At 41.4% G+C, this 20,954-nt stretch overlaps 1 protein-coding gene across 5 annotated transcripts in view; it reads right to left on the reverse strand.

Annotated features, from left to right (window-relative positions):
• Positions 1-20,954, reverse strand: part of FHL2 (four and a half LIM domains 2) — a 338,242-nt gene that overhangs the window by 166,008 nt on the left and 151,280 nt on the right. For all 5 annotated transcript variants that reach the window (XM_085622611.1, XM_085622612.1, XM_085622613.1 and 2 more), the window contains one exon: positions 6,528-6,712. In XM_085622611.1, coding sequence (XP_085478737.1) covers positions 6,528-6,683 — 156 coding nt within the window. In that variant the 5' untranslated portion in view covers positions 6,684-6,712. The remainder of the gene's footprint in view (positions 1-6,527; positions 6,713-20,954) is intronic.

Consider the following 20,954-nt stretch of genomic DNA (forward strand, 5'->3'; position numbering starts at 1 on the left):
ATATTTTTATCGGAGTAATACAACCTCTTAATGCCAGAAAGATATGGATTGATTTATACCATGTTAAACTCTACCAACATTCTGGTCAAAGCCACTATATCTAGGGGTCATTTTAATCATTAAGTGCCCTGTTATGACTTTTGGTGCAGCGAGAGTGGCCGGAATGCCACCACCACGCTTCCGTTGCGCCAAAGCCATTGTCGGGCCGCCTGCCAGATTAGGAGTTTTCTCCTGTCTGGCGGGTTGTTTTTTGGGGTTCCCAAGGCAGTTACATTGCGCGCGCTGCAACACCAAATCGGCGATGCAGCACACAATGTTATTTGTTTTATTTATTTATTTCTTTACTCAACTCTGTTCGGCCCAATTCCGGAGTTTACTACCCCTGCCCCTCCCTCGCCCGCCACACCCCACCGCCCTGCAGCACTCCCTCAAGGAGCCGCCACTGATGGTAACTGTTTTGGGCATCGCGCCTTACCATATTGTAATGTTGCCAGCTCCCGCTGGCCTGGGGTTGCCATAGTGATCCCAGCTCAAGTAAAGTCTCTTCTGCTTAGCGAGCCAGCACCCTCTTAGGGAACAACAGTGACTTGGACAAAGTTTAAACATTTTTAGAGCTCATTACATTATTTACCTATGGTTTTTAGATTGATGTCGAGTTACATTTGCAAGAAGAATAACTGTTTTAAAAATATAGAAGTACAATTTTAACAACATATTTTCCTCACCATGAAGTAAGTAGTTTTTCCCTGCATGTTAGGCAGCGCTGGTACGTTTTTGTATGCTTATTGTGCCAAGCAAGGCAGAATTGTATACATCTGGTTCTGGTGATAAACCACATCTGGGCAGGTACATGTTCGGGTCTTTGGTGGGTGTTTGTCCATGAACATGTCTTTAGGTTTTCCATTTTCTACTGTCACATGGGTGATCCCCCTGTTTGTCAGCCATGGAAATGTATTATTGATAAGTAGGTTTCAGGTATTAGGGGGCTGTTCATGGGCAATGATAGGTCATGGGTTCCCAGTGTACCCTGTCTGGTGTTAAGATGGCTTTCCGATTTTTTATATTTGTTGTAGGATTAATGGCGTATAAAACTAATGATATATATTATAGTAACCGGGGAAAGTGGCTATGGTGGATGAATTCTTGTCTTTGGCAATAATCCCTCAATGATTTCTGACAGCTGTTTCTTAATCACATATCTGTTTAATGTCGACCTGTGGTGTCCAGAACGTTGTCTCAAGTGTTGGTAGGCCTGAAAGTGACATTTCTGGAGCGCAGGGGTCTATTAAATGTGAGTGAAACTTCTCTGATGAGTTGCCAGCGCCTGTCCAAAAGATAAGCAAATCATCTTTATAAAAATATATATATTAAATAATTGTTCTTTATGGAAAAATAACAAATCTTTCAAAATGGAAAGGTGCATGGTGGGTGTAGATGAACAGATGGACACGGGTGGGGAAGGTGTTAGCTCTTTTTCAGGTGCTACTCTCCGGACCAGGGGCAGTAGCTCACTTCAGCAGTAGCAGAAAAAAGAAGATTAAACTAAAGAAAACAAGCACATACACGAAAAATTTAAATTCGGTAGCCATGCAGAAAGCAACATCACACAGAACGTGGCTCCCAGAGGCCTGGTGAAGCTCAAATTGTTCTCTGAGTTGTGGGCATTGTTTTAGCCACTTTTCTGATGCTTTATCAACAAATTTCATGAAATCTGGAGGGGGGTGGGCTGAAGGGTGCACATCATATGATGGCAAATAGATCACCGGTTACACCTTACCTGCCCCCCGGTAAACAAAACCCTTGATGCGGTACTGAACGGGTGATGCTAACATTACAAAGGGATCTATGTACCTTTTGTGAATACTGGTTCATACAAATAAATGCATTTAACAGATGTAATCAATAAACAATGGCACTTCACCAGCTCCAGTAGACCAGATAAATAAAGGCTCCCAAACTCAAGACAACACAGTACCGCAGTCTCACAAGCACAATACAGCACCACAGCTATTTCAGATGTCAAAGCAAAGCTGCCAAACAGTGCAACATATTCCTCACACTTATCAACACCAACCATAACAACATAACACATTGGATAATCCAGTCAACACTTACACTACAGTCCCATAACCATATAGTTAGTAATGCAAATAACCCTCAACTGCACATTGTATTCCTCACACAACCATTCATGACAGGACCAACAGAACGTGATAATCAAAACATCTGGAACTCATAACCCTGCACCTTATGCATGTAACCTGCAATGGGATGCTACCTACTACACAAGCCTACACCACCGGCTCAGCAGCGTACAATCATCCAAACTTGTGGAAGGAGATCAATGCCAAAGTCCTACTGTCTCTCAAACACACAAAGATTTTACACGAGCGCAGATAACACGTGGACCTCAAAGTGCATGTTCCACTAAAACCAAAAAGAGCAGCACTAAACACTTCACAAAACAGACACAACAACGTCTGATCACCACGACTACAGTAAGCTGGAAATTCCAGAGCATGTTGAAATGCACCTCACCATATCCTAGGTCTACATTGGCATAAACATGGTACAAGTATCCCAGAAATATGCTGATAACATAATTTACATTTCTGGATGCAGATTGTGTTGTAGAGATAGTCTGATAGGCATTGTCTTCTCTAAGTGAAAATCTACGAAATCAACAGGTAAAATAATGACCATAAGAAAATGGTGTCAGAGGAAGTTAGAAGTTTGCATTGTGAGGAGGTTTTTTTACTTTCACTTGTTCTCTATTGCTACTTTTTTATATCATTCATATGTTGATGTCTGTAGTTTATCCATTTTTATTTATTTTTCAAATGCTCCCGTGCAATGAGATTTGATTTTTGCTGTATCTTGGCTGAAAATGCTCAATAAATTATCTCACTTGTCATAACATTGAAATTCTCTGGTGATAGATTTCGTATAATTCAAGTAAAATAATCCCAAAAACAAATGTCTTTAACAAATTAAGTGCCTTTCTGTCTGATATCTGGTTATGTTCTCCATCTGTCTGAAAAGAGGTTCTGTGTAAACACAAAAAGAGCATCAAACTCGAAAACATGGAAACTGCCAAAACCTATAAATCTGAGTTGAAATGTTCACTAGCTTTTTATCCAATGCAATCCACTTCGATTTGCTGTGCACCTTCCAAGTTTTAGCATTAGTGTCACAACAATGTGTGCTGGAGGAAATTGAGACCATGAGGGAAAGAAACTGAATTTTGAAATGAGGCAGCAGGAAGGCTCAGCCAGTAAACCAGGGGCTCCAACCAACCTACTCTCCAGCATGGATTGGAATCATCTTTTCATTCTTCTTCACACTGCTAACTTGCAGGCTTTTTTCTTCACTGGTTGTCTCATGTGCCCTGTTTCAGCACCATTCAATCTTCTCGATGTGATTTGAGTATTTCTTCACGCTTTCTCTATTCAAAGAGCAAATTTGTCCATATGACATGGGCCTGGAATTTTTTTTTCCATTCCACTGTAAGCACAAACGGATTTGGGTGCAAATCTTTAAAAACAAATTAAATCCACTTCCATATGGCATCGGAGGATAAAAGTTTGAATGAACCACAAACTGACCTACTTGTGGGGCGTTCGGGTATTTTGTGTGGTTTGTGTGTTTTCTCCTGTGTTTGCTGGCAAAGATAAACACAAAACGCATGAAATAGCTGTGACACATAAAACAGCCAAACTTCATCCACTTTGGATTTTGAGTACCCAAGTCCACCCCACAGGTGCACTAGAGAAATGGGCGGCTTTGACCCATTTTGTCTTTCACAATTTTTTTCGCCCTGTCCTACATATTTCTACAACCCTTATCGAGGCTGATTAGGCCATTCTTACATGTAGGCAACCTATTCAAATCCTATTGTAATCTACAAAGCTGTTGAGGACAAAGAATCCTCATGCTTGGCTGATAAGCTTGCAATTTACACCACAAGCAGCCAAGACATTGCCAGACTGGAAATGAAAAGCATGAAAAGGTAGGAGTCTCAGTCCAGTAAAAAGACATGGACTCTCACCTTTTTTAAAAAAAACAATTCCTTCTTCAACACAACTAACCAACAAATTTCAATTGCCCCTTCACCTGAACTCCTACAGCAAACCTTCCAGTGTACTAGTCTACCTCATCTTCTCATTATTTTAATCCAATCTATAGAGTGCATCATCTCTCTCAGTTCAATTGGATACTAATCTGCCCAGACTTGTAGGATTTTCCCAATGACTATCAATAACATTTAAATTATATAAATCCATCTCACTGGATTGTAAAAATCACAACCAGTTTATCTCGTTTTCCTTTACACCACTGGTCTATCTGACTTCATCTATTTCCTCACATGCGCACCCAAGTACACACCTCAGTATTACACAATATACAATTTACTTTTCAAAATGACTTCTTTGCTTGGCCATTTTATATGAAACCGCATTTTTTGACTCAGAAATCTGATGAATGTACAATGAGTGATGAAACTTCAATTTACAAAGTGGCCACTTTGCTACCTATTTGCAACAATCTGGACGTAGGAGGCATGCCATGCAGAAACCATTTATTTACAAGCCTCACAGACTTTCCATACATATGTAATATGAATTGAACAACTTATTTTGTATAGCGTAAAATGGAAGGATGGTTTGCACATACTCCATGTATTTTACTGTAAACATTACAGCTAGCGAGTGGGCTACCCCTACATAATTGTGTTAAATTCATGTATTGGAAATGACACCCATATGGAATATTCAACTATATAGCACTAATATTTCCATAATGATAAAATGTTACGATCTCCTATCTTGAATTCAATTTGCATAAAACAATGTGGTGGAAAAAACAAGCTAATTCTAATTTGCGTTGCTGGCCAGTGTTATAGTTGAAGCATATTTTGCAAATGTGTGGTTTAAATGCATTGGGCCAGATTCACAAAGTAATCTGAGACAAAATCCTAACTTTACGACTTTTGGTATTCACAAAAGGCATTTAGGAGTAGTAAAGTTAGGATTCCTAACTTTACTACTCCTAAACTGAGGCAAAATCCTAACTTTAAGACTTTTGGTATTCACAAAAGGTATTTAGAAGTAGTAAAGTTAGGAATCCTAACTTTACTACTCCTAAATGCCTTTTGTGAATACCGAAAGTAATGTTTAATTTTTGTTGCTTTAAACAGCTGCTTCATGACCTGGCCTGCCTTTCACCCCGACTGCTGGCTCTGGAGGCAGGCATTTTTATATCAGAACTCATCTGTAATAACTTACAATAGGCGAGTTCTGACATATTTTCTTTGGCGCCTGGATGCGTCACAAGTCGCTGAATATAAAGAAACTAGAGACAGGTGTTTATACAGGTATTGCAGAATCCCATGTATCACAATATGTAAAGAATTACTTCAGCTCCACCACTTTCTCAAAAATGTCTAAATCTGTCCCAAGTGCCCTACAAGCCAAGGATCTAGTTCATTCTATATTGTCAATGTTTCTAGACGTTTGCTTACTAGTTTTACAATTGGCAATTTTCTTAAGTTTATGCGCTCAATATGGATTCCATGCCTTCGGTTGTAAAGTTAAATATTCATTGAATAGTTACACTAGCTCTGAACAATTAGCTATAAGTTCACCTCTATTATCAGTGGGAGGTCTGCGTTCTTAGTTTTGTATATGTCGAAGTGCTTCGTGTCACAAACTGAACCTTTTTCTATGCCAACTGAGCTCTGCAGTCCTCAACTACTAAAATATTACAGCTGATACAGTTTTATTTCCATTTGGAATACAATTCTAATTTTTCTTTAACAATTCTCATTAATTCTATCAGAAGCTAAATTGTTTCTCTCGTATTAGTATTTATCTTTCATACTGGAATAGATTTACTATGGGATGTGTCCAGTAAAATATCCAAGCTCACCAAAGAACATTATCCCATGGGACTAGGGACGAAATGATTTTCAAAATCTTTATTTAAGAATTAAACTTGTTGGTTTTACAAATGATGCTAATTCAATGTATTCATGGTACCTAGCTACTAGGCTTCTTATCATTTCTGATCACCTATATAGTGTTAATAAAAGCAAAAGAGAAACTCTACTTTTGACGCTCCAGAGCTCACCCATAGACTACTGCTTCCGACTAGTCACTAGTGGCAAAGGGTTTCTTGCTTCCAGACATGTTCGTGGGTGGAGCTACATGACTTAAAATCCTTTCCGCTCGGCTCTTAGCAGACATCTTTTTGGTCATCAGAGCTCCATCAAAAGGCGGAGGTCGATGTATTTCTTTACTAACATATGTTAAAGGTTTGAGCCCTCTTGGGTCATACTACCCTAATATTTCTCGAGATGTAAAGTTTGTGGGCAAGCTAGGTTTTTGTAACTCATCTTTCTTTAGAGGCTCCTCAATAAATCTGCAGCCAATGAGCACACGTAGTAGGTCATGATGTTCACACTAGATCAGAATAAGTATATTCATCATTAATAAAAGAAGTATGAATGTATAAAAATGGGGCGCTACCTTGCCGTCACAGCCAATTGGCTTCTTGCATTCTTCACACGTGTTGGAGTAAAGGCTCTCGTAGCATTTTACACAATATGGGTTTTCATCTCTGAGGATGTACTTCTTTCCAAACAAGGACTCCTTGCAGTAATGGCAGTCAAATCTTTCTGTCATTTTGAAGCCTCGGATTTTCCCAACAGTTCCTTTGAAAGAAAACAAACAGATATAAGCAAATATGCTCACTTTTTTGTTTTAATTTTCACTGTTTGCCACGTGTAACACAATTATTAGCCTTGCATTAATCTGCTTCTCAAATCAAATCAAAACAAGCTTTATTCGATTGCTATTTTATACAATCATAAAAGCACTTAAAACAGACTTAATCATTCAACATCAGTAGTTATTTTTTTTTTCAAGTTTACAAATAAAATTCATATTATTAAATCCGACTCCCTTAGCTCAAATACCAAACATGATTATATTACAATACTTCTTCTATGACTGACAACGTTCTTTAAAAACATGAGAACCCTCAATACTATATGTTCATTTTCTAAAACTGTAATGCAATATACGCAGGGCGACATTGTCTAATCCCCAGAGATTTTAAAAATGTTACAATCCACGTCCTCCTTAGTTCATTGTAAAATGGACAAATTAAAACAACATGCAAGGTGGATTGTTCTGAGTGATTATCACATGGACAAAATTGCATTACTTGTGCCCAATCATTCATTTTTGGGAAACTCACAAGTCTATGGAAGATGCCAATTCTAAAGATGGTTAATAAAATCCGGTCATAGCCCCCTGGTACCATTTTCAGATAAGGCTGTATATAAAAAGTTGTTAAAATCATTTGATTATATTGCACTGTAGGCTTTAAAATCTCTGTTGATAATCTAATGGTGTCTAATAGTAAAAGGCATTCTTGTCTTAACTCTTTTCTCTTGACCATCGACATAGTACTAGGGTCCGTAAAATATTCAAAATGACCAAGGTCACGCATAAAATCCTGGACATACCTTAGCCATAGGATAGATAAAACCCCTTCCAATGTTAAACTATCCCACAGAATGTCCTGGTTAAGTACAGTTTTTGTCGATGTCCAAATCCTATGCCATAAAAGGATAGGCTCAGTTTTTATGAGATCGACAATATAAGGAATACCCAACTCAGAGTGACAGACATAGGATGATGTGCAACTTGGAACTGCTAAAATATAACATAAAAAAAGCATTTTCCACTTTTTGTAGGGAATACACATCTGCAAAACCCCAAATCCCTGCCCCATAGATGGCCGGGGAGATACATTTAGCCTTATGAATCTGAATAAGTTCCTCGGGCGGCATCCTGACCAGTTTTCTTGAAAAATTTGCAACGGCGCCAGTGGACTTTAAAAACACCGATTTTTTAGCTAACACTGCTTGAGCCCAGTGGTCATTCTGGGAAAACAGTATACCAAGATATAAAAAGCTTTTTGTAAACGCAATCTCCTGCTCCTCTATATACATTTTCCTACATTTCCGGCTGCTAGGGCCACATCTCATTACAAAGGTTTTCAATGTATTCACCCTGAGGCCAAGTTGGCACAAAAAGGCGGCAAAGGTGTTTAAAACCTTTTGCAGTCCTAACTGAGTATGTGACATCAGAACTGCGTCATCCGCATCTGGGAGCGCAGGTATTGAGCGTCTGGCTATTTGAGGGAAATCTAAGCCATCTTTTGTCAATGCTTCTCCAAGGCCATTAATATAAAGGTTAAAAAGGACGAGGGCAAGCACGCAGCCTTGCCTAACCCCCCTCCTAATTGGAAACGGAGCAGAGCGCTCACCCTTAATGCTATACCGCACTCTCGCTCTTGCGTCACTATATAACCGTCTGAGAAAAGTTATAATATTTGTTTCAACCCCCATCCCCTCCAGGATCTCCCAGAGCTTGCTGTCTCTAACGAAGTCAAATGTTGCGGTGAAATCCATGAAGGCTAAAGACAATCTTCCCTTGTTCGCCCGGGTGTACTTCCCTATGAGGATGGACAAATTGAAACTCTGTTCAGCCGTCTCTAAGCCTTCGCGAAAGCCATATTGGATATCAGATAAAACCTGTTTATCCTATGCCCAGTCTTGTAAGCGTTCCAGGATAATCCGACCAACCACTTTTAGCAAGGAATCCAACAATGAGTTTGCTCTATAACAACCCGGATCCTGGCGGTCCCCCTTTTTAAATATTGGGACTATGGTCGATTCCTTCCAGGTATTAAAAAAGGTGAAACGCATCTTTCTCTAATTACCTGGGTTATAAGTGGTCCCCATAGTGTAACGTTTAACTTATATAGGTCTATAGGGACCCCGTCAGGCCAAGGAGCCCTACCACCTAAACTCGCGGAAATAGCCCGGTTGGCTTCATTCAGCGTGAACTGGAGATCAGAATATTGTGGGAAAGATAACAGAGCGGCGTCCCCATGATGATAAATATCTAAAATTTCCTCCCTCTCCTCCCCATTATACGCCTAGTTGAAATGCTGTACCCTTTGATCTTCTGCTATTGCTATTTCTATCGAAGGGCCATCACCAGAGCTCAAATAGGGGGCTTTCATTGCCCTCCAGAAAGCAGAACTATCTTTTGCCAAAGAGGCCTCGCGCAGGGACTCCTGTGCTTCTTTTCTCAAGTACGGTTTTCGTTCCTTGAGTGCAAGCCTATACACCACTCTAGCCTGCCTGACATTGCATAGATTTCTGGGTACCCAGTGCAGTTTTGCCTTTAAATTAGCACATGCTCTAGTACTGCTTCTCAAATAAGTTAAGTATTTCACACTAGGAATGGTGTGTCAGGGTGATTGTCAAACTATGATTCTTCAAAGAGAACACGTTAGGCAAATGTCTCTCAATTTCAGTGGTTATAATCTTCAACTGCAGGATTCGCCTGTGTACATTGTACACCGTACTCGCTCCACTAAGCTTTTGCACTATGTAAAAGGGAGGAACGTGTATGACTCCATTGACGATCATTACCAAATGGCCATATACCTGACTAAGCCAATCATGTATTTTCAGTATAGTGTGACCTTGAGGGGACAGTAAATTTTTTATTGTGGACTAAGGAAAACTGCTTTAAGTTAATGCATTTCGGTTCTGTTGGTATTTCACGAATCAAGAACTCTTCCTGCTAGTTTGACAACACATGCAACAATGTACGCAGTAGCACACAAATGAAAAGATACAGGGGCATATTATCAAGGACGGCGTTAAAATTATCGACGCTTTAACGGCAGAAAACTGCCGCTAAAGCGGCGATAATGGGCTTGATAATATGCCCTTGAGAATTCCAATAGAAGTCCATGTTCTGGTGTGAACCCAGTTTCCTGCCGCTAAACCGGCGATAATTTTAACGCCGTCCTTGATAATATGCCCCACAGTATTAATTTGTGGTTGAAATAATATGATTAAAAAAGCACCTACTACGAAGTGCAGTCAGTTTTGTTTAGATGTTTTATCAGCACATGATTAAAGTGCAGCAGTTATTACCCACTATGGCAGGGGAGATTAGAGGTTTGCCAAGACTAAAAACAAACGTATAGTATACATATATGTGGGAAGATGCCATCACATTTTAATATATAAGCTCATAACCTTTGTGCATAAAAAGCGCTGGTCACGATTGCACATTGCACATGTAGAAAAAGTGACATAAACATGAACCAGCTGCGAAAAGAAAGCACATTGCATCACGTGTGTTCAACCTTAATACATGCCATCCTATGGGTAGTTTAAAATGACTGGAAACATGAAGCTATAGTTTATTTGAAGATCTTCCATGTGTAGTACTCTTTGAACGTTAGCAGGATATGTTTTTTTGCCGATAGTGTGGAATCTATTGAAAAGGTAGCACTGTTTTAACCTGTCATTGTAATTTCAAGGGTTTTAATTACTTGTTTTAGTCCATATGGCATATCATAGGAAAAGTAATGTTTGAGCGGGCAACCCGATATCAAATATTCAAACAAACCATGAAGGATGTAGAAAATGTTTATCTGCTGAGAGAGCTGTGTGAGGTAAGGCATCATATCAAGTCGTCAACCTTCTTAAGACATTGGCTTTTTTTTGTTGTTGCTTTGGAATATTCAGACATTGGCTTGTGATGCTGTCTGTCATATCTAGGATTAGCCAACTGTCGTATTTAGGTTTCACAGTTTTTAGGTCTCGCCTGACCCAGCGCATGGTCTGGCGAGACTTTTTGTGAGGACTCAAAAAAGTGTTGCCACTGTAGCCCAGAGCAACAGTGCATGTGCGCGGGCGCGCACGCCTCACTTTCGTGGCCGCACGGCCACTTTCATGTTTGATCGCGATTGTTCTCCGTGAGGTTTTTTTTTCTCCTGTTTATTACTTCTATGTATTAATGGTGGCAGCCGTGTGCAGAGCAGTAATAAACAGAAACAAGCATTGGCATAGCCAATAGGCCTCGCTTTTGGGACCTTATAAGTATTTAGTTATGCAACTGTTGCATGGCTAAACACTTATAAGGTCCCAAAAGCGAGACCTATTGGCTATGCCAATGCTTGTTTTATTGGCTGTTTAGGGTGTGTTCTTCTACCTCCATTAGAATGCACAAGGGCCTCTTTGAAAGTCTTCATGTGGCCCACCAGCACTAGGATATGAATGCAGACCATGTATTTAAAAAATGGTTGTTACAGAAAAAGGGGCTGCATTTATTACTGTTTGCAAAGCTACACGTGGTTCTGTTGGGTGAGCACCAAGGAGGGCTTATTTAGAACCAAACCATTTCTTCAGTATCAATTTTAAAGTATACAAAACAATCCTGAATGTACCACACCTACAACAAATTAGCAAAAAGGTATACATTTATTACTTTCTTTGTTTTGATTAGCTGTTTTCAGGAGAAAAAAATTCTTAAACACTTTGCACTGTAAATAAAAAGGAGCTGTCAGACAAAAGAAAACACTAAGAATACGAAGACAATTCAATGGATAACTGTGGTGACAAAAAGTGAAATGAGTGACCTTTCAAATTCAAACATGTGAAATTGTCTCATGTCCAGGCTCACTATAGCTAGAAATTTAAAAGACAGTGCATGTTAGAGTGAAAGACCGGAGAAGGACCGAGCATCTATGTTATTGTTTTGTTTGTGTTTGAAACCTTCCTTCTACCATGTCTGTATTCCTAGCAGAATAATAAAAAGAGCATCTAATTTCTCTACAAACTATGAGGCCAATTAATCAGATTATGCATGCATCATCCTTCTCCGTGTATTTCCTAATTTCAATGCTACATATCAGGAGATCTGTATACACTTCCACAAGCCTCACATTTGTTTTGCTTGCAGCGTCTGTTGTTGCTTCACTTTCTTGCAGCTGGTTAGGTTGGGGAAAGCCTGCTCTGGCCTGATATAATTATTTGTAGCACCCATTGAGAATCTCGATGTAGACATCTAGGGCCAGGTTTATCATAGGACTCAAGGACAACGCAATCTCTTAAGTCAAATTTACCAAGCACAAGAAAAAGCCCCTTGCGTGGCCCAACGTGGCTTGGTAAATCTGGAGTAATGCAAGGCAGTGCAAGTCACTGCCTTGTCTTACTCTGCACCGAGATGGCATTTCATGGTTGGAGCGTGAGTGTTGCCACACATGTATTTTGGTGTATTCCCTTATTTACCAAGACTGATAAACCTGGGAATGTGTCAAAATTGTACGCCTTCCCAATAGCGGTGCTATGAGAAGAAATATCTTTATTTCTCTTCGCTGTTTCCTCTATCTAAGTCTGATGCATTCTGGTGCACACGCAGAAAGAAACAATCCTGCCTCGAACGCGGGTGCCCTTGCACTATGAGGCATGAGTGCCTGAGTTGACACTAGGCAGCCACAAGTGTGCATAGATTTAGCGCATTCCTGCCCTCTCCATTTGATGCAGGGCAGCAGAGCAAGTTGTCTTGTGTTGCGCTGCGTCAAATTTTGATAAATCAGCGCCGAGGTATCTGGAGCCACCATCATGACTGTAAGGTTTACTTGAAATGTCCCTTCTTTAAAGACATCCACACTTTGAAAATGTTTGACTTATCTTCAAAATTGGACATGCACTCACTTTCTGAGTCCTAACCTGAAATGACAGGTCCATTCTCGTACATCAACATCCCAAAAACAGATTCAATCAAGCCTGTTTAAGGGATTTATATGGAATGACTTGGTCTCCTCTCTCACATCTGAAATAAAAACCTGTGGCTTCTGAATTTACCCAAACTTATCAATAAACTCAGATATTGAATATTTACTAAAGTTGGTGGGATATACTTTCCATTCTCTGAAAAAAAGTAAAGACTTTCTTAGAACCAATAAACTTTGGCTTGGTAGTTAGTGCAAGCACTAGAACTTTCACACGTTGATTTTGGCAAAACCATAGTAACCCTAGCAGGTCTACAAAAATCTTTTTTGGCATCTCTTAAGTCACCTCTTTGCTCACTCAATTAATTTCTGAAACAAAAACATTCAGTTGCATTATGCCACTGCTGAGAAAGCTTAACTGGTTGACTTTTGAAGCCAGAATCAAATTCAAGGACATTTTGGGCTCGTTGTTAGCAACAACCAACCTATGTTCTCGATAATTTAAAAATCTCTGTGGTGGCAACAATCTATAAAATAAAAATGCTTTAAAATTTGAGTCTAAGACATTTGAACCCCAATTACCTGCTCCCTACTCGTTGTCTGTTGCAGCTCCCTCCCTGTGGAGTACACTGCTCAAAGACCTAAGGTGTCAAGAAGACTTAATATAAATCCAGAAAATGTTTTAATTTTATTTGTTCAACAAACATCTCTCCCTTTATTCAATAATTTCATAGTCTCCCTTTTTCCCATGTTGCATTGCCGCGTTCATCCAATTTTCCAGTGTACTCTATCCTACTTTCTTACTAAGATCTATTGCCACTGTACCACTGTTTCTGATTTGTTTGTTTCTTTCCATCATCCTTACTGTCTCTTTTGTTGCCTGTGACTTGCAAATACAGACATTAGCCTCTTTACCACCTTTTCCATTGATTCTGTCTGACGAGGTTTTTGTTTTGTTCATGACTTTTGATCCCTATTCCAATTTTTTTAATTGTTTTGATAATTTCTTATTAAACTTTCCTATGTTGTGTTAACTTAAAACAGAGTGTATATTAAAGTCCATTATTTATTGATGGTGTTGTTTTGCAAGTTGTTGAAATTATGCTGCATGTATTTTCTGAGGACACGGTCTTGCTGGTTGTTCCATGCAACCAAGCCAGGAATTCCTTACAGAAACCTACTTATCTTTGTGGGTCACATTGTTTTGGCCTTGTGGAAGCTCAGATACAGTCTACTGTAAACTGCGGTGTCTATTTTCCAGTCTACCATTCTGATTCCCTTTCTCTGCTTCGGTCATCTATTAATTGGAAATGTTTTATCAAACGCCAATTCTATTGCAACTTACTATGTTTTGTTTTCTTGCCAGTAGCCCATCCCAAATAGACTAAGGAATTATCTGATGCGAATACTGGTCTTTGAAGACTCCCTTTGAATCCCGCGCGCAAAAACCGTGTCTTGGGGAGATAGACGCTTTGTGGTAGCGGCTGCTAGAATGTGGAATATGTTACCATTACATATTAAACTAAGCCAAACTCTTCTTCAGTTCAGGAAACTATTGAAAACTTGGCTATTTAACCAATAATGATTCCCATTCTTCCTGCGTTTTTTCCTCCCCCACTACTGATAAAGTCTTTTTCTTTCTATCCTGTTGAAGTCTCAGCGCCAAGACGCCTAAGGGCATATGTTGCACTTAATAAATTGTAAAAATAAATAAATAAATAAATAAATACTTCACTTCTCACACTTTTTCTGGGGTTATAGACCTGATTCACAAAGCTTTAGCTGTGAGTAGTTGTACCTTACTCCTCACATAAGTGTGACTTACTCCGGATGCTCCTCCGGATGTCGTACTTGCTCCAGAATTCAGAGAGTTTCTGTTACCACCAGCCACAGCCTGTGCAGATAGGAGCGGTGGGGTGGTGAGGCCGGGTGGGAGATTTGACAGGTGACCACGACGGAAAAGAAAATAAATAATTAATTTTCCCTCGTCTTCATCTGTCGAAATCACCCACCCCGCCCCACTGCTCCTACCTGCATGGGCTGCGGCTGGTTACCACCCAATCCTACATCAGCCCCTTAGTTGCTTGAGAGAGTTTCAGAGGGTTGAAGCCACTGATGCCTCAAATCAGAGTTACTGTCTGGCCCAGAGTTTCCTTAGGATTACAACATTATTTACTTTCTAGTAACAGAGGTGTCTTGCAGGTACAATGGGGCGACTTCCTTGTTATGGCTCCTTCTTCCCTTCAAATGGAAGGTTTTTAAGAGTTCAGACTCTGCATCTGCTGGCCACACGGAACAATAAAAGAGCCTTGTGTCAATAAAGTGCGCTTTTACTGCTTTTGCTGGAAGAGGCTTAAATGAACTTTAGATTGCACAATTTATTTTGCAACTTTTATTTAATTCCATTTCTGAACAAATACACACACATGCAAGTTTAATAAGCATATTTACGACAGCGGCAGGATGGAAACCAAGAACAGATTAAAAGAAGAGACTAGCTGATTCTCCACTCAAGCTAAATTCACATTCCTTAACTCAGAAAAGCTGTCTCTTGACTGTAATGCTAGAAGTTAGAAGACAATGTGATATCACAGAACCTGTCGTACCTAATATTACATTATTGCAAAGAGAAATCGCAGTGCTAAACATGTGGATCTGTGCTATTGAGGGAACGAAGCCAGCAGTTGCTTTAGTTCATCAATCAGAAAGGTTTTACCCGAATTAAAGTAGATAAACAAAAAAATTGCAATCTTTGCACTTTAAATCTGCCTGAGAATATTGAAGGAAATGATTGTCGTCATCCCTGGGAGGTCGTATCCTGAGCTTCAATTTCTTTTAACATTTCAAGGATTGAAAAAACTCACTGAATTAATTCTAAACAGAATCACCATCAGACCACGCCTAGATCATCTTCTAAAGAGTAAGTAGACATTACTACCTCGCCCCTACTCTGACAGAAGGTAGCTGGCCGATGGGGAGCCCCTATGCTTTCTCGTGTTGCGATTGACCCAGGGGGGCGCCTTGGGGCACTACTATCGAGGCCCCTCATCAGCGTTCCTTCTATAGTGTTAGGTGTGTCAGGGTGGGAGACGATCCGGTGGCCCTGCGTAAAGTGTGCACAGAGGGCGTAAGTGGACAGTTGATATGCAGAGTGACAAATTCCAGTGGGCGCATCAAAAATCCAAAGAAAACATAAAATAAAAGGGGCTTATTTACAAGCCTCTTGCGCCGTTGGTGCGTCACTTTTTTTGACACACCGGCAGCGCATCTTGCTGCACCATATTTACAAGGACATGTAAAGCCACCCTGCGTGGCTTTTCCTGTCCTTGTAAATACACCCCTTTACACGCAGCACTTTGCGTGAAAGGGGCATGCCATGGATTTTGCTGTGGGTGTTCCCACGCAACACCCATGGCTTCTGCCTAATTTCCAGATTTACGAGAAATCGTAAACTTGGAAATGCATCAGGGAAGGCGTAGGGAGGGGCAACGAGGAGAAATGTTTTCATTTCTCATCGTTTTTTCCTCATTTTATGCGTGCTGCATTCTACAGCACGCATAGAAAGAGGAAATCCACTCTTGTGATTGTTTTTATGCAGGAAGTTGTCCCTTCCTGCACAAAACAAAGCATCCCCACAATGCAGGCACGCTTGGTGCAAGGGTACCTGCGTCAGCGCATGACAGCCCATTGTGCTCCAGCGCAGAGAAGGGCAAAGGGATCCGTCATATCGTTGTAGATATGACGCATCCCTTTGCTTTCAAAGTAACGCAGCGCGGCACAGCCAAATGGCTTGCAGCACTGCGCTGCATTACTTTGTTGTAGATAAGGCCATAAATATTTACTGGCTGGGCTAGCGGTTGCATCAAAGGCCTAAATAAGGATTGTCTCACACAAAGGAGCACCCCCATAAGGCCTTGTGGTGGCCCAAATAATGCATATTTGCTGTTGTTGTGCTCCCAGAGGGGCACCACAAACAGTCAATCAATGAGCTGAGGGCTGCTAAAAGCAGCACAGCTCTCCACAAGAGCCCCAACGGATTTTAAAAGAAAAAGCATCTTAGGTCTTCTGGGGTATTGCATCATTGACCACAGGGACGTTTTTATTTAGTTTGAGCGCTTCCAAAGCTGGCCTTGTGTGCGTTGAGACAGAACATATGACCCATTGAGTTCTAGGTTGGGAGATATTTTGGGCAAATTGCTACAGCAGTAGCAACATAGCCTTTCAATAAAATGTTCAATGTGCTGAAATGTCTACTACAAAGGTCAATAGGTATGGGTTTTCCAAATTGACAGATGAAATCTGCTCATATTTATGAAATAGCACTGAAATGGTAATGCACAGTGAGATGTTTTATTTTCTTATCTCTGACTGCATTGTGAACATCCTACAGCAAACAGTGGGCCAGAATTTGTCTAACTGTATACCACACGATGCGCTTAATGTATTAACGGGGGTATTGTGGTTTTAGGGATTAGAGTCTGCTGAATTTAAAACCATTGAAGGTGCTTCACAGCTACGGGGGTAGTCTGTATGTAGTGAATCGTTCGGGCAACCCTGTGTAATTTGCAATGCCATTTAGAGTTTCGACTGTGACTGTTCCACCTGCCATATTATACATCATTTGTAATGTTATGCGTATAAATTAGTTGTGTGTGTATTAAAGAACTTTCCTTTTTAGGTTTAAATCTTTTTTATTTGCATTTCGTAACAGAGGCCAACAATAAGCTTCACATATGGATACCAGCGTTAATCAAGACATGTAATGGCATATTCCTGTTGATGAAGGAAACCAATCGTATCATCACTGCTGATGGCCAAAAAGGGAAAACTAACCCTACCCTCTCCCCCACCCTCCACCCCGGCCCCCGTCCACGAGTCCACCATCCTCAGATAAGATAGGTTTACTACTCCGCAGTCCATGTGGTTCCCTGATATTCCCCTTCCGGCAACGTTGTTAAACGCAATAAGCAGAGATATCTTGGGCAGATGAGCTCCCTAAACTCAGAGCCAAGAAGGGTGAGAAATGGCTGCCATAGATCCATGAAGGTGGAGCCCTTCCCAGCCAGTGTAAGGGTGATTTTTTCCATCCCCAGGACCTTCCAGAGGCGTTGTAGCCAGCCAGTAAATGTAGGAGTGTGTGTTGTCCACCAGTGAAGTAGATTGTTTTGCGTGGCTGAGGCCAATGCAACTGCAATCTGGCGACCGCTCTGGGAGCGGAGAGGATATGTGAGAGGATTGGGAAGGCCCAAGAGGATGTAGCTCGGGAAGCGTGGGAGCTGAGTATCGAAGTGCTTATCTATTTCGTCAATGACCTGTGTCCAGTAGGCATGCAGCTGCTCACAGTCCCATAGGAGATGTACCAGAGTGCCCCATTGTCCACAACCCCACCAGCAGTCAGCACTTTGTCGGGGGTCCATCGAGTGGAGGCGGTCAGGGGTGTAGTACCAGTACATGGTTACCTTGGTCAGAGTTTCGGTCAGCCCCATACTTCGTGCTGAGTGTCGTGTTCTGTAGTAGAGCCCTTCCCATTCTTTGTGGCTGAAAGCCCAGACCAGATCCCGCTCCCAGCGCATGCGCCCTGCGTTATAAGCGTGTGTATGGCCGGCGAGCAGAGTCTTGTACAGGTCCGAGATGTGTTTTTTGTCGGATGAGCGCGTTAGCAGCCACTTCTCATATGGCGTAAGTAAACGCTGTGCATGTCGTTTAATAAGGGGATGAAGAGCCCAGTGCCGGAGCTGAAAATAGTGAAATCGCTCCGACTCTGGAATCCCATAGTGCGACCAGACCTGAGAAAAGGAGAGAATCACGTCAAGATCAAACAAATGGCCTAGCGACTGGCAACAAGTGGAGTGTCAGTTTACAAAGGAGGTCTCACCCATCTCCGGTTGGAATTCAGGGTTGTCAAAGAGCGGTGTGAGGGGGGACGGGAAAGAGGTCAGGTCGTATTTCCGACAGGTCTGGTCCAAGGTCTCAAGGATCATTCTAGTTATATGGGAAGCATAGAGATTGGCCGGTCTGTGGGACTTGCGAAGGAAAGGGATCATCTGTAGCGTTGTGGCTGCTACAGCCTGATCTTGAAACAATCCATGTTTCATGGATGCAGGTCTGCTCCATTCTACTAAGTGCCTGAGTTGTGTCGCTTGAAAGTAGAGTCGGAGATCTGGAACTCCCAGTCCACCCTCCTCGGGGGGCAATCTCGCGATTGCACCCTTCATTCGGGGTCTGCGGCCTCGCCAAATTAATTGTGACAGTTCCGATTGAACCTGCTTGATCCACCCACTGGGTGGCTGTAAAGGAAGAGTCTGAAAAATGTATAAAATTTGGGGCAGAATCGTCATTTTTATAGCGGCTACTCTCCCCAGCCAGGAGATCGGGAAGTACTTCCACCGTCGCAGCTCCTCTCGGATCTGCGTCAGCAGTTTAGTATAATTGATGGCGGCTATATCTGGCAGCGTGTGCGCCAGCTGGATGCCAAGATAGGGGACCGGACTATCCGCCCATTGGAGAGGCTGAGCGGCTCATAGGCGCGCCAGGGCGGGGGGCGGCATGGAAAGGTTAAGCACAACTGATTTCCCGACATTGACTTTAAAGCCCGATGCCTGAGTGAAACGATCCATTTGTGCCATAAAAGAGCCCAGGAGTCGAGTGGGATCAGTGAGAGACACCAGGACGTTATCAGCATAAAGGCTGATGGTGTGGGTGTCACTCCCAAATTTGATCCCGGTGATGCGAGGGTTGTGCCGCACGCTTTGGGCAAAGGGCTCCATATACAACTCAAAAAGCAAGGGGGAGAGAGGACACCCTTGGCGGGTTCCCCTGGAGATAGGTAGGCGGGACGAAGTGTATCCGTTAACTCGGACCGAGGCTGTAGGGTGTTGGAACTTTCCTTTTTAAAAGAAAAACACTGACTGGACATTGATTAATAGAGTGTTATTTGCAGCATGGCTGATTTCTGAGTTTCTAGCCCACAGCACCTTCCTGGGTAATCCTTTTATTGCTCAGTCTCCCTACCATGAGTGTAAAATGCTAAAAGGGGCCCTTGGTTACCACTTTGAGGGTCCACAATATCGTTCAATTTCAATTTAATCAGCTTTATTCGGTGCAATAGATCTCACCATAAAAGCATACTTTTATCAGAACATTCCTACATTTACATTATCATTTCTGGTTCATACAGATACAAAAAGTTTTAAAATACATTTATAAAATGTTCAAAATACATAGAGTAATCATTAAAACATGCTTAAAGGGCTAGAGACAACAATACATTGTAGGATAATCAGGGGACATTATATCCAATCTTGAGAAATAAAATATTGGTACATAAGGGTACATAACAATTCCTAAAGTGCATAGTGCCACATCTTAACAAGAATACATAAAGAATCCCACAAAAGTACAACAAAAACAGTAATATCCACATTCAGTTCAGTTCATTTACGGATTAAGACATTTTGATTAAATACCCTCAGCCATTTTTAGTCCGAACTGCCCTCTAGTATTTCTTAGTCTAACTGCAACCTTTAAAAAGTTTGTTATACATGCAAGGGTCAGTGGGTCCTCAGCTCTTTGTAAATGTAATAAGGCAACCTTAAATTGTCTCAACTTGCCGTTTTTTAATAATCTTACTAGATAGCGACGCCTGGGGAAAGAATAAAAAGGGCATAATAGTACAAAATGAAGGGTATCCTGTGGAGATTTATTATCGCAGCCGCAGGTACCCTTCTGCTCAACAGTGGCGGTAAAACCAGAAGGGTCCGCTAGTAGATGGTGTAAAAGATTGAGCCTAAAACGGGTAAACAGGAACCTATTTTGTGCATTGTGCATAAGAGTAAGATATGGTTCCATGCCGTCTATTGTTTTTACCATGCTATAAGCGCAGACTGTGGGCTTCCTACCTTCAATGCGGGCTCTGCACTCAACAGCTTTTGGCAAAAGCAAACTCTTAATTCTATTCTTATCTTGAGGAACAATTATAGTAGGGTTGGTGAACAGATCTATTCATTCTATTCCCTCCAGGGGGGTTTTTACATATTTAAGCCACGGTATACACATCCCCTTATCCCTACTAATGCAGTCTCTTAATAATTTGCCTGCTTAGATCTGCATGAGTGTTGGACCAGATCCTGAGCCAAGCCATAATGGGTCTGGCCTTGATCAGGTCCTCGATGTATGACCTCCCTAGTTCAGCATGAATGATATGAGCCGGGGAACTTTGAGGGGTTTTGAGTATCTTTCTCAGAAAATTATTCCGAGTCCCGGCAAAGCCCTAAACTTCTGCTCCATACATTACTTTGGAGCAGCAAATGGAACCATACAGGTGCATAACCTGTTCTGGT

Source organism: Triturus cristatus, chromosome 8, assembly GCF_964204655.1.
Source record: "Triturus cristatus chromosome 8, aTriCri1.1, whole genome shotgun sequence".
In the NCBI taxonomy this organism is placed as follows: domain Eukaryota; kingdom Metazoa; phylum Chordata; class Amphibia; order Caudata; family Salamandridae; genus Triturus; species Triturus cristatus.